This window comes from Mustela erminea, chromosome 2 (assembly GCF_009829155.1).
Source record: "Mustela erminea isolate mMusErm1 chromosome 2, mMusErm1.Pri, whole genome shotgun sequence".
NCBI classification, from domain to species: Eukaryota; Metazoa; Chordata; class Mammalia; order Carnivora; family Mustelidae; genus Mustela; species Mustela erminea.
The window spans coordinates 140474308-140489046 of record NC_045615.1 but is presented as its reverse complement, the minus strand read 5'-3'; the positions used below and the strand labels follow the sequence as shown (position 1 = coordinate 140489046).

Sequence of the window (14739 nt, the reverse complement as noted above, 5' to 3'; positions counted from 1 at the left end):
AAAAAGGAAAGGAAGAAAGAAAGAAAGAAAGAAAGAAAGAAAGAAAGAAAGAAAGAAAGAAAGAAAGTTGAATCTGCCCAAAGCCACTTAGTTAGGTAGTGACAGAACTTGGAAGTTTTCAAATCTAGGAATATCTGCCTTAAAAATCAACTGAAGATCTGTTGCCTCCTGAGGCTCCTGACGCATAATTATTGTTTGCTTTTGTCTGAAGGGAAATGTGGTAAGTGTGTGAAGCAGGAATGAAGAGGGGATGGCAAGTGGAGAAGAGTCTATACGGTAGAGAGCAGGGGAACGGCTGGACACTGAGGGAAAATCAACTGAGAAATGGGAGTTTGTTCCCAGGAAGAGACTAGAGCGGGAGTTTGACAGGAAACTGGACCCTGGAGGGTTTGGGGTGGAGTTTGGGATTATGATGTCAACCATCATCAGGGAAATATTCGACTCATCTTCTCTTATGGTCTCCCCCTCATTCCCAGGTCCCACACCCTTTTGCTAGCTCTGACAGGTTTTTGAGAGCAGGAAAAAGAAGAGCGAAAGAGGAAGAGCAAAAATAAGACAGCCCCCACCTTACACTGAGGCAGCGGGAGATACAAAGACCACTCTGTTGAACAGATCTTAGAATAAGAACATTTCTCCCACACAGAACCAGTGTTAAGATAAAAGGTGACATTCTCACAGTCTTCAGAAGCCTAACTAACTCGCGACGTTCTGGAGCTAGCGCTAGTAACAACACACCTCAATTCAGAGAACATGGATTGGGCTCCTTTTCTGAAGCAGGAACTTGGGAAAATGCTGAGGTGGAAGGAGCTGTGGGTAATTTCCTCTGCCCTTGGGAAGTTGTCAGCTATGTGATGATTTAAATACTTTGGGGCACCAGTCCCTTATCTTGGCCACTGCTTCCACAGAAAGGTGAGTTCCAGTTACCGCACCACGTTGGATGTAGGCCAGGCCTGGAACATACTGATTTTCCTTCCTCTTGTTCCCTTTTCTTACCTCCCATTTGCATGCTCTCCTTTAAGAGAATGGGGCCACTGGCCTCTTGTGTCCTGCAGAGAAGGAAATTCAGGAGCTTGGCTTACCAGTGCATTGAAGTCGAAGCCCTAAGTTTGACTTTTAGATAGCCATTTGGCCATGAGAAAGTCACATAGCGTCTCTGAAGTGAAGGAAGAAATTACATCCTCCTTGGTTACCTCACTGGGTTCTTGGGGATTATTATATGATTTGTTAGGTATGTGCTTTACCATAAAGCATTAACCGTAAAGCATAAACCGTAGAGCATTAAACAATGCAAACAACTGGGCTCATCCTCATAGAGCTAATTAGGGACCCTAGACATCGTTTATTGCTACCCCATAGCTGCTGTGTGCCAGGCCCTCTCTAAGCATTTTATGTATTTGCAGAGCAGACCAGTGGGGTTAGGTACTTTTATCCTCATTTTACACATGAGGAACAGAGAGGTTAAGTGACCTGTTCAGGGTCACATAGTAAGGGGCAGAGTTGAGATTCAAAAGCAGGCAGACACGCTTTGGAGCCCATTGCTAACCACCAAACTAAATTGCCTTCTGTGTGCTTTGTTAGTACCCTCTGTGAACTCCTCTGGGACCACTCGACGGAATTATAATTGCTCACCTCAGTGATAAATAAGCTACTAGAGTAGAGGGACTGTATCTCATTCACACACACAGTACCTGACACATAGTTAGAACTCACTAAATATTTGTTGAATGAATGAATGAATGAATGAATAAATGTCCTCTGGGGAGGCATAGAGCAAGTCTGATACAACTTTTGTGCTTTCGCTTTGTCTTTTCTTGGCTAGCTACCCTCATTTCCTTCAAGTATTTCCAGTAAGAAAATGGTATTTCTTGCTATCTTCATTGTCCTCTTTTGCATTTTCTCAAGGTCAATACTGACCCATCTAAAGGGAAAAGTTAGAATGTGAACACTGTACTTGGAGAATGGTCTGACCAGCACTGGATCCAGGGTGGCTATCCTCTCTGGCCTCCATAGTGTATAATCATTATCCAGGACTCTTAGGAGCTCACTCCCGCTCCTGAAGTTTTTGTATGTCTGGACAGTTTCTTGACTATGAAACTTAGTATCCAAAGTGACCCCTAGGCCTTTACTAGTGGTCTAAGCAGGTAAGTAAAATCTGTTACATTCTTCCTTTCTTCCCTTCCCCTGTTCTCCCCTCCCCTCCCTTCTCTTCCCTTTGGTGGGAGGAGCTGTAAGGAAGGAAAAGGGATTCCCTAAAGCTCTAACAGAAGCAAACAGGTGATGGTTGATGAGGGAGTTGGGGCAGAAAACTGCATCTTTTAATCTGGAATCCAGAGAATGTGTCAATTTTGTTTCGTGTCATGACTATAGTGCGTTTTCTTCTAAAAACCATAGCATCACTGGCTTAATATATTGGACTATATTTAAGGGGATGATAAGACACAAGGTTTGAGTTTGGACTTGTTTTGAAAATTCCTGTATTAAAGTGAACAAACATATTTGCCGTGTTTCTGTTGGGCTCCTCAAACTGGGAAAGTACAGACTCTGGTTCTCATCAAGACTAAGGAAACTGACAAAAAGCGAGATTCAATTATTAGATAAATAGGCAGACACACACTATAAATTCTCTATTCCAACCAGTGTTTTTATTTTTAGTTGTTTTGATTAGAGATTACTTGAGGTGACTAAGCGCTCCATTGGACACTCAGAGCTCCGTCCTTTGAGTCGGGGTCAACGCCTCCGAGCCTTCCAGCCCTCCCTGGAGGGACCTCGACCCACTTGGTGGTGGGCGGGACGTCGCCCGCGGGAGCGCGCTCCCGAGGCGTCGGCGGCGGCGGCGTGGGGAGCGGAGGAAGGAAGCAAGGCGCCCTGGGAGCGCGCGAGGCCTCACGTGCGCGCTCCCGCCCGCCAGCCTGCGCACACCGGCGCCCACGCGCCCGCCCGCTCTCCCGGGAAGTCTCGCGATGCCGTAGCCGGCTGCTCCCGCTGCGGCTGGCTCTGACTGTTGCTGTGGTTGCCTGAGTTGCTGCTGCTGCGGCGGCGGCGACGGCGGCGGCGGCAGTGGCGGCGTTAGCTGCGGTGCTGGTGGAGGTGTCGGCCTTTGGGCGGATGTTGACATTGTGTTGTTGTTATCGCTGATGATAATGGCGGCGGCGGCGACGGCCGGGACCCCATCTCCTCTGTAGCCGGAGCCGAGGCAGCCAAGACCGATTTCCGCGGCCTCTGAGCCCGCGGCAGCGACTCCCCTCAGCCTCCGCCGCCTCGCCAGCCCGTACCCCCGGCCCCAGCCCTTGGAGTCAGGCCCCTTTGAGTAGGGGGTCTTGGAGGCTCAGGATGGCGGATTTCGACGAGATCTATGAGGAGGAGGAGGACGAGGAGCGGGCCCTGGAGGAGCAGCTGCTCAAGTACTCGCCGGACCCAGTGGTGGTCCGCGGCTCCGGTCACGTCACCGTGTAAGGCCCGGAGGAGGGGAGGGCGAGGACGGGGAGGTGCAGGGCCGGGGTGGGTCCCCCCACCCGTCCCCCATGGTCCTGGGGAGCCCTCTATCCGCGGTGTCCGTCTTGTGTCGGGGCCTTCGGGAAGAGTAGGCTACCAGGAAGTGAGAACTTGCTTTAATTTTATTTGTTTCGGTCTCCGAAGTGGGGACAGACACTGCCCTTTCTCCCCAACCCCCCAGCCCCCTTTAGCGGCCCTTTTAGGCCCGGGCGATGTCACGGATCCCAGGAGGGATGCTTTTTCTTTAGGGTCTGCCCTTTGGGCCACCCCTTCAGCTGCGGAGTGGAAGTACACGTATTTATGAGGTGCCTCCCCCTTGATGTCTCATCCACTTACCCTGTGGTTCTCTCTCCTCGTCTGTGCCTTTGAGCCTATTGACATCGGGCTGTGGCCAGATCTGGGCCATATGAGACCCCAGTGACAACTGGTAATGAGTGGTTGACTGTCGTTGTGCCTGTGCCTTTTCAGCACATTCACAGGTCTTCCCAGTTTCTTGCAGAGGCAATTTCTGCGGAAGTAATGCAGGTTCCTGTGATCGTGTATGATAAGAATGGATAGATGAACGTCTGTTTGAGATATGCAGAGCGATGTGTGTTTACAGCCAGTTTTTAAAAAGAAATCTATGTGATGGACACGCACTGCTCAGGTTACCGAGGGCTCTCTGTAATCTAAGTCTCCTCTGGGCATGAACTCTGGGATGGTTTCTTCATTCGATAAGGGTTCCTGTAAGTCTGATTTGCAACATTTAAAAGTCCAGCATTATTCAGACAATAAGGAATGAGAGCTTTGTAAAAGGTCATGACTAATAGAGGAATGTGAAGACTTGAACCAAATAATGAGCTGTCCGGAAGCAGGAAGTTTTGTAATGTTTCTGTGAGAAGTCCAGAGTTTTGTGCAACTTGAAGTGTTTATATTCTTCATTTTAGATCTCCTGTTCAAATCCTAGATCAAACTTCCATGCTTGTCAGGTATCTCCACACTTCTTTTTAGTAAAACAAAACAAAACAAAACAAAAAAACAAAACAAGGCCAGCAAGTCTGAGACTGTCTGGAACAGTTTTCATTATACTTTTGGTGTAGGGTGAGTGGGATGTGCAGTGAGTAACTTTCAGTGAAACGGTCTAAGACTCTCATATGAGATTGTCAGCAAAATCCTTGCATTTCTCACTACGTGTTATGACCAGCCGTATTGTTGTTTGGATATGCTTATGTAATGCTTTGATTTCTTTAGCACCTGTTAAGTTTATGTTCAGGTGACTTACAGGGTAAAAACCGCACTGCATAATCACAACGCCATGGGAGGACTGTGGGATTTATCACCACAGTAGCAGTTACTTAGTGTTTTAACTGTCACCTCCAGCAGAATTCAGAGAGATCATGGATATTAAATCTCTTTTTAACATATATCATGGAATTTTTTTAGTCTCATAGCCTGCCATGTAATTTTTAAGTTTGACTCTTAGGACCTTTTTACCTGAGGAGTATAAGGATGCTTAAAGAAGGGGTTTTTCAAACTCTTTCATGCTGTCTCGCTGCCTTTCCTCCTGCATTCCTCTTGTCAAAGAACAGCTGGCAAAATTTTGTTATTTAAAAGGTGCAGGTATAGTTCTAATGTTTCCTCTGTTTAAGGAAAAGAAAAACTAAGCACTTGGCTGGGCAAATAGAATATATAATAGATGAAGTGCTCAGAACAAAATAGGTGATTAGTAAATTTGATTGTAGTTGAGTACTTAGTTTAACAGGGTGGGGAAGAATTATTAGTAGTTTTCAGTCTTACTGCCCTTTAGAATTACCTGGAGAGATGAAAAAAACAGAAGAGCAAAAAATGTTCTCCCCAGGCCAGGCCAGTTGAATGCCAGTTATCTAAGTGAGGGCCCCAGGCAAGGATACCCATCCCCCCAACCCTCGCCCCCCAAGACAAGTCCCACAGGTGACTCTCCTGTGTAGCCAGGGATGAAAAGCACTATTCCAGAGTATGAGGAGGAATTATGTGCCATCAGTAAGCAGTATGCCTTTCTATATTGGAAGTTAATTCTGTGATCTCTCAATCACTACCTCTCTTCACCATTACGTTGATTTGAGGCTCTGGGTTCAAATCTATCCTCTGCTACTTGGGTGGATTATTTATAAGTCTCAGTTAAGACAGAGATTATAGTCCTTAACTTTTAAGATTATTAAGGGTTAAATTAGACAGTTTGTGCCAAGAATTCATCATCACATTATGTGATACTGTGCTCAATAAATATCAACCTTCATTAATTATCCTCCACACTTAGTTTTTCACTTTGAGAAAAGTGAAATAAAAAAAAGGCATAGAAATAAAAAATCAGAACTACCATTTTCAGACCTAACAGTGATGGACTTTAGTCCTGTTTTTCCATCTCTAAACAGCTTATATATTTAAATTGGTAGGTGGAGTATTTTGGTGAAAATTAGTAAGAATCTTTATTGAAAACCTAACCCTGTTTTGTGGTGATATAGATAAGTAGAGTAATAGTAATACAAACTTTTTTTTACATGACTCTGTCATGTATAATTCACAGGCATGCTATGCCAATTGGTAGCCCAGTTAGTGCCTAAAAAGGTTTTTGAAATTGGTGTTTATGGGTTACTATAACTCTTGAGCATGGTCACTTTTTCTTGCCTCTAAATATAAATGGGAAGAACGAGTAAAACAGTTACGGTAAAACTGCTACTACCCCACCTGTTTTTTTGGTTTTTGTTTTTTAACTAAGGTGCTCTTTAACATAGTTGTCCTTTATTGGTCTGGAAGTAAATGATAGTGCCAACTGAATCATCTGTAATCCAGATCAATGTGAAAAGATACAGATTCAACCACTTATGTTTTTCATAGATTTCTACTTTTGAGTGGACCTTTATAGTTGAATATTTTTGCTCTATTTTCCCTTCCTACTTCAATGTATCCTATTATAGTATTATTTTATTTTAGAAATCACTGTATTCTCATATGACATGATTTGGCATGTCATTATAGTGTTGTGGGAAAGGAAGTTTCTTTCCATTTTCTACTACACAAGCAGGTCAGTTTGGGGGCATAACCAGATTTTGTAGATATGAAGATATAAAATAATAATTTGTCTAAACAAAGTCTGCTTTAATGTGTGTGGGTTTTGTTTTGTTTTGTTTTATTTAAGATTTTATTTATTTATTTGAGAGAGAGAGACATAGTGAGAGAGGGAACACAAACAGGGGAAGTGGGAGAGAGAGAAGCAGGCTTCCCACTGAGCAGGGAGCCCAATGCTGGGCTCCATCACAGGACCCTGGGATCATGACATTAGCTGAAGGCATACAGACGCTTATCGACTAAGCCACTCGGGTGCCCCATTTAATGTGGTTTTTAATACAGATATTTTCATTTTAGTTATTTATTTTTAAAGCAGGCTCCATGCTTAGTGTGGAGCCCAATGTGGGGTGTGAATTTATGATCCTAAGATCAAGACCTGAGCTAAGAGTGGGATGCTTAACCGACGAGCCACTCAGGTGTCTTGCAAATATTTTTATATTGGCTGCAAATGAGACTTTTTTTTTTTTTTAAAGATTTTATTTATTTATTTGACAGAGAGAGATCACAAGTAGGCAGAGAGGCAGGCAGAGAGAGAGAGATAGAGGGAAGCAGGCTCCCTGCTGAGCAGAGAGCCCGATGCGGGACCCTGAGATCATGACCTGAGCCGAAGGCAGTGGCTTAACCCACTGAGCCACTCAGGCACCCTGCAAATGAGACTTATACTTTGTACTTCCATCATGATCAGTATTCTTTTTTGACATCCCTTCTGGGTGAGTTTATTAATTTTCTTTGTTAGATTTACATGTAGCAGTATGGAGCAATGTGGCGATTCCAGCAGGGAGATAAACAGAAGCATATTTTGAGAAAAAGTAGTATTTGAAGGAAGAAGAAAATAAGTTCCTTTATTCCTTAATATTTATGTACATGTAATTTAAAAGACTTCAGTTCACACTTCAGTTAAAAGATTTTCTCTCTCTGTGTGTGTGTGTGTGTGTGTGTGTGTGTGTGTTTGAGAGAGAGAGTCTTACTATGTAATGAGGAGGGGAAAAGTGATTAACTTATTAGGTGGTGTAGGCCAGATTGGTTAATATTTTATAATTGTGAATTTTTTTTAACCTCTCAGTAAATTTGTACAACATATAGTGATCATTATTGAAGACTGAGTTTTCACAATGGTGATAGTGCTAAAGGATGTTAATCAAAATATTAGAATTTAAATCTGGTTTTTAGGCCAGTATTCCCTCTCTGATCGATCACTATAACTGACATTATTTATTTCTGTATCACTTCATGCTCTCCCATATCACGGTCACTCTTGGGGCTTTCCTTTGACTTCTAACTTAAGCCCTGTCATAGAGCCATGTTACTTTGCTAGGGTTTGTTTCTAATAATGTTATTCTCTTTTAATTTCACTAAATTATTGTATCTTCATGTACTCTCTTCTGAGGTATAATCTTCCTACCATCTCCACAAATAATTCCTCATCCTTCAGCACAAGTTTTTACCAATGACTGTGGAACTCACTCTCTTTGCTTGTCTTCATCTCAGGTATGCTGTGGAAAATTGAAAGATTTAGAAATGTGGCTTAAAATGAAAAACTAGGATACTGCTTTGGGGTACAATAAGATCTTTACATAGGAGATATCACAAGAACACCTTGACCTTTCAAATGGTAGATTTAATAAAAAATGGTCTATCTTGAAATGTATCAGTATTTCAAGATGGCTATCAGATGCTGTACTTAGCAACAGGAGATCTGAACATGAATCGCTTTGATTAAACAGTTTTTTTAACTTTACAATTTTTACCCCCCTCAGCATGATAGATAAGACATATTCCATTTTTAAAGATTAAAGTTTTTGTTTTAAGGAATTTTAAAAAATTTTATTTATTTATTTGACAGAGAGAGAGCAGAAACAGGGGGAGCAATAGGCAGAGGGAGAGGGAGAAGCAGGCTCCTGCTGAGCAGGGAGCCCAGATTTGGGGCTTGATCCTAGAGTCCTGGGATCATGACCTGAGCTCAAGGCAGATGCTTAACTGACTGAGCCACACAGGCACCCCATGGTTTGAGATTTTTGAAGACCTTTGATGTTTCTCCAGAAAGCTGTAAAGTTCTTTGAGGGCCGGAATTGTGTTTATTGGTCTTATTTCTCCGCTGTTAAATACCGTGTCTGGAATATTGTAAGTCCTAAAATGTTCTCTAAATAAGTGAGGTAGTTGCATACATCTTTGGATCTTGTCAGAATTGCCAAACGAGCAACCGTTTTCCTCCCTTCCTGCACCTCCTACTGAAGGTAAACAATATTTTACAGTAGAACTCTTATAAAATCATATTCAGAAGATAAATGAGTTCTCTTTTTTTTTAAGCAAAACTTGATAAATACGGGGAAATTGTAAAATTAAGACTTTTCCCCCCAGAAATTTTTCTTCCTTTTTATCATTTGGAAGGAAATTGGTTTGATTTAGAATATAGCATTGAACATACTTTTGATAATACAAAGAAAAAAATGATTAATAATTGGATCAACTACTAAAATTTCTCAGTGGGTAAACTTTCTTGAAGAAATGAGGAATGTGGTAATAAACTGAAGTTTCAAACTTTTACAGTATTTGAGTTTGAAATTTACATGGTATTTCAGTCCAAACAGTTCAGTGTTGGATTTCTGCCCATTAACAGATGTAAAACTGACTAGTACTTAAAATTTTGTGTGACTAGCTAAGTGGAATACAGAGACTAAATGGTGAAAAGTTATATGAAATTATTTATGATGGTAATTACTCAAATACTATTATTCCAAGTAACACTGCTCTGAATAATAATATTTCTCTAAAGAATAGTATTTTTTTTTAAAGATTTTGTTTATTTATTTGACAGAGAGACAAAGCAAGAGAGGGAACACAAGCAGGGGGAGTGGGAGAGAAAGAAGCAGGCTTCCTGCGGAGCAGGGAGCCTGATGTGGGGCTTGATCCCAGGACCCTGGGATCATGACCTGAGCCAAAGGCAGACACTTAACAATGAGCCACCCAGGCGCCCCTAAAGAGTAGTATTTTTACTTCGAGATCTGCTCTTGAACTCAAATTTGAGTTTATATTCCTAATAGGTAAAAGGCTCAGGATATTAGACCAAGTGTATACTCGGAAGGGAATCTTCTAAGTCTATAAAATCTGTGATTTTGTTTTCTAAACTAAAGCTATTTAAGATTTTATTCTGAATAAAATTATGCTTTAAATATAACTTGTAGCAGTAGATACTTGTAAGTACCCTTTAGTATCTTTTGTGTAAGATTTTTTTGTGACTTTTCATTATTTGTTTCAGAATCCATTTATAAAATGAGATCTTAAACCAGACTTTCAGTATTCAGGCAGTCTAGCTTAATCCCAATGCAATTAATTTCTTAAACTTGCCTGATTACTAGACTCAGTAAGAGCATTTTAAAAGATACACATTTTAGATTCTTAGCTCTGACATCCCCAATCAGAATTTTTAAGAAGAATTTAGGAATTTTTATTTTTAATAAGAGCTTAGGCAATTCTCATATCATACCGGACACATTTAGAAGCAATTGATGGTATTTGGAAAGAGCATGGTCTTTAATGTTAAGCAGATTAGTTTTAATTCTCAGGTACTTCCCAACTGTAACCTAACTGTAACCATTAACCTTCTGAGCTTTAGTTTTCTCATCTGCAAAAGGGATAATGTCTACCTCAGAGATTAGGTGAGGGAGTAAAGAATAATTTATCTAATGTCATGGACCCACAGTAGACATTAAGCAAATTATTACTTATTACATATTTTGTTGTTTATTCCTTCATGCACAGTTTTTGGCTAGTCTTGACCAGTTTCTTGGAAATCCATCTAAAAGGTAACATATGCTTCCTGCTTTTAAATAAGACCCTGAGCATAAGTCAGAATTATTCGATTGAGTTGAAACATTTAATGAGAAACCAGTATTACCAGGTTGGTATACAGTGATATTCTTAGGGATCATTGAGGTATTTTGGGGTTTGAAGATCTCCTCTAAATGTCACTTCCTTTTAACTTTCACATGTGTGGGCTTTTCCTTTGTTTTACCTTCTTCCTATCTAATGGATGAACCATAGGTTGGGAATGAGGCAGCCGGCATTATTAGAACTGCAATAAAGTGAGAGAAGTTGGTTCTGAGTACTGAATTTAGATGCTTGAATTTTAATACTTGGGTTTTAAGATACTTGGTTCCTCAGAGAATTTTTTTTTTTTTTTTTTGCTTAATCCTTCCTTATCAGCTGTCTTACTGAGGTTTCCTGGTAAGTATTATAACAAGCATTTACTAAATTTTATGTTAAGTATTATTTGAGACACAAGATACACATAGTTATGAATAAAACAAACATGGTTATTCTGCCCTCATAGAGCTTATAGTTAAGAGACAAATTATGTTTGAGCAAATTGCTTCGAAGGAGCCTGTTAGAGTTCTGTGACTGAAAATAATGTGATTAGATAGAAGCTCTCTGAGGAGTAACATTTAGGAATGATGAAAGGGTTCTGTGAAGAGCATCCCAGGTATGGGGAACAGCAAAATAAGTCTGGCTGGCCCGAGGAACTGAAAGTCTGCTTGCGTGTTGTGGCCAGACTATAGTGAGTAAAGGGAATGGTGCCTTGACATGAGGTTCATGAGCTCAGTAGGGCAGAAAGGATTGTCGAGAGGATAGAGTGAAACTGGGGAGAGGAGTTAGGAGGCCGTTGAATGGTCTAGAGAAGACGTGATCGCGGTGTTGGTCTTTAGATAAAGAAGATGTTCTAGTTCTGTCTGTAAGTCATCAAATTTCACAGCTTTCCTGTGAGGTCTGGAAAGACAGCAGTGGCTGCTTGTGCCATCCCTTTCCCGTTTCCATCTCATTCTCATTCCCATCTCATGTTTTGTTTTGTGTTTTTTGCTTTGGCATTGTAAGGAGTCAGGTCTAAGAACTGTGGCTGCCCTTACTGTTGACTGGAGACTGTCTCCATGACATACCTGCATTTCCTGTTCTGCTACCATAGGGCAGTTAGCACGCAAAGGAACAGCGTGTGCCGGAAGTGGAAAGGGTCTTTCCCCCAAGATCAGACATTTGAAGTGAGGAACTTTGTAAAGTCTTACCCTTTAGTTACAAGATGTGTGCTGTTTAACAATGATCTGTTTATTAGATTTGAGGGAGGGGCTGTGCTTTTTAAGTCTTTACACTTTAAAACTAAAGCGAATACACAAGGGCTGAGATTTTCTCACAAAGTCCTAGACAAATGATTTTTTTCCTTAAGCTCTTCTCCATCCTGCCATCTACGTAAAATCCTACCATCTAAATAAACCTAAACTTATTTAGGTTGGAGTTGGTTTGACTTGGGGTAACCTATCTTTGTTTTTTTTTTTTAATTGTGTTTATATGTATGCTTCCTGCTAGAGCTCCTTTTTTTTTCTCTTTGATCTTGTGTTGTAGTTGTAGTGGAGTCCTTGGTTAGTGTAATAAAGGAATTACTGTGTACTCAGCCTTCTTTTTCTGCCCTTTCTAAACTATTGTAGATGTCTCTTGAAATTGGTATTTTTGATAGTTTATAATCCAGTTCAACCATTTATTATTTCTTAAATGAACATAAGTAATCATTATTGTGTTCCTCATAAGATTAATGTAAGTGTGAAGAATATTCTAATATGCATATAAATTAGATAGTTGAGTTAGATTAGTTGAATTTGTATGTCATCAGAGGTTAATACCATGAACTTTAATCAGTATATATTTACATAACTTCCATTGTTTAACAACATATGTAATCATCTGTAAATACTTGAAAATAAAATCTTAATAATTGAAAATAAGTAAAATTCTAATGCTAGAATATTATAGAACTGTATAGTGATGGGGTTTATGATAGAGTGAATTAATAAATGATTTAAATAATTAAGCCTTTGATTTCACTAGTTTATTAATAAGATTGTATTTTCACAGAGCTGGATGAACCCATAATTTCAGAATTTGATCACACAGTTAAAATTTTTAGATGTGTTCTGAGATTTAATATATATGTCTCCAACTTTAGGGTTTCTGTATCTTCGGGGTAAACACAGGTAAACACTTTCAGTTCTAGCCTTTCTTCCGTTAGCCACATTGATACTCAGATGTATATTGAGGCAGCCAGTTGAATTTAAAGTGTGGCTTTTATGAATTGATATCTTAATTTCTTCTATAGTCATGACTTCATCAACCAAAATAGCTAAAAAGCTGATTCCATTGAGCTCAGAGTTCAACATTAGGAAATAAGTGCTGTCTTCACTTGTCATCTGCACAGCTGATGTTTTTATTTTGAATCTGAAATTTCTAGTTCATGTTTATAAGTCTTGTCATATCTGTAGGAAGATAAAATCGTATGAGTCTAGATTTGTATAGGTTGAGTATCTCAGGATCCAAAATACCCAAAACTGATTTAATAATCTTTTCCCCAAATCAATTTCAACTGCAGCCTTCTAATTCTCAGTTGATGGCAGATCTGGCATCCTATTTGCTTACACTAAAAACATTTTGACACATAAGGTCTCTCTTTCTCTTTCACTGCATGCGAGCTGTCAAGAAATCACCCGTTCATGATGCCTGGGTGGCTCAGTTGGTTAAGTATCTGCCATGGGCTCAGGTCATGATCCCAGGGTTCAGGGTCCTGGGATCCAGCCTTGCACTGGGCTCCCTGCTTTGAGGGAGCCTGCTTCTCCCTCTCCCTCTGCCTGCTGCTCCTCCTATTTGTGCTCGCTCTCTCTACCAAATAAATACATAAAATCTTGAAGAAGAAGAAGAAGAAGAAAACATCCATTGATTTTGCTTCAAAATGTTTTCAAGATTTGGCTACTTTTTATCATGTCTGTTACTGGTGTGAGTTGTTACCATCTCTCTTCTGCTGTATCCTTAATATTCTTCTTCTCTCTTTCTTTGGCCTCTCAACTTTTACAGTCTTCTTAGTACATCTCCCATAGTGATCCTTTTTAAAACATAAATCAGATCCTGTCTCTTTTTGTATCAAGCCCCCCCAAAGCTTCCCATCCTCATCCTTTTTAGTGGCCTACACGACCTTATGTTATCTTGACCCATTGTTACTTTTCTGACTTCTTTTCTACTATTTTTTTCTTAAACAGTTTTATTTATTTATTTTCGAGAGAGAGAGAGTGTGAGAGAGAGCACGAGAGAGCATGAGTGGGGAGTGGAGAGGGGCAAAGGGAGAGGGAGAGAGAAATTCAAGCAGACTCTACACTGAGCAGGGATCCCGCCCGAGGTGGGGCTGGATCCCAGACCCTGAGATCATGACGTGAGTGGAAATCAAGTCAGATGCTCAACTGACTGAGCCACCGAAGGGTCCCCTCTACTATTCTCTGATTTGTTTACCCCACTCCAGTCACACCACCCTCCTTTCTATTCTCCAGGCACACCTCTGGCTTAGGACTTTTGTACTGGCTGGTTCCACTTCCTGGAATATTCCCTCCAGATAGCCAACTGGCCAGTTCATTCACTTTCAGATCTTTCACAGTTATTTTCTTTTTTCTTTTCAGAATTGTCTTCTTAGTAACCCCCCCACGTTTTTTAAAATTAAAACTCATTCATGTCCCCCTTACTCTTCTTTTTTTTTTTTTTTAAAGATTTTATTTATTTATTTGACAGAGAGAGAGAGAGAAATCACAAGTAGGCAGAGAAGCAGGCAAAGAGAGAGGGGGAAGCAGGCTCCCTGCTGATCAGGGAGCCTGATACGGGGCTCGACCCCAGTACCCTGAGATCATGACCTGAGCTGAAGGCAGAGGCTTAACCCACTGAGCTACCCAGGCGCCCACTCTTCTTTTTTCATAATTGCTTTCTCAGAAAGGTGAGATGAGGCATACTTGATAAAGAGTACAATCTTCTCTTGAAAGGAGAAAAACAGAAACTTTTTGACAAGAATAATGTTTTAAACTTTCTTCCTAGTTTACAGCATCTGTCCCACCTGTAAAATGTGAATTCAGAAAGCCTTGCTAATTTGTTTTCTTTAAAAACATTTGACCTTTGGGCTATATATGACTCTGAGAGGCCAGTTTGTCTTACTTGCAGCAAATTAAGTCAGATGGGAGATTTATTTTCCTAAGACAATGTACCCTGCTGCTTTTTGAACCAGGATTAGAACTTGGGCATATGTCTCTCCATTGTATTTTTCTTCCATCTGTACCATAGTAACTTCTTTGTGCTTTTCAGCCTTTGTCTCACCTG

General features: G+C 40.6%; 1 protein-coding gene across 1 annotated transcript in view; it reads left to right on the top strand.

The window, feature by feature from the left end:
- The first annotated feature begins 3308 nt into the window (after window positions 1-3308).
- CHIC2 (cysteine rich hydrophobic domain 2) overlaps window positions 3309-14739 on the top strand; it is a 58913-nt gene continuing 47482 nt past the window's right edge. Inside the window, exon 1 of the mRNA XM_032334333.1 lies at window positions 3309-3449. Within this exon, the coding sequence (XP_032190224.1) occupies window positions 3331-3449 (119 nt within the window). The 5' untranslated portion in view covers window positions 3309-3330. The remainder of the gene's footprint in view (window positions 3450-14739) is intronic.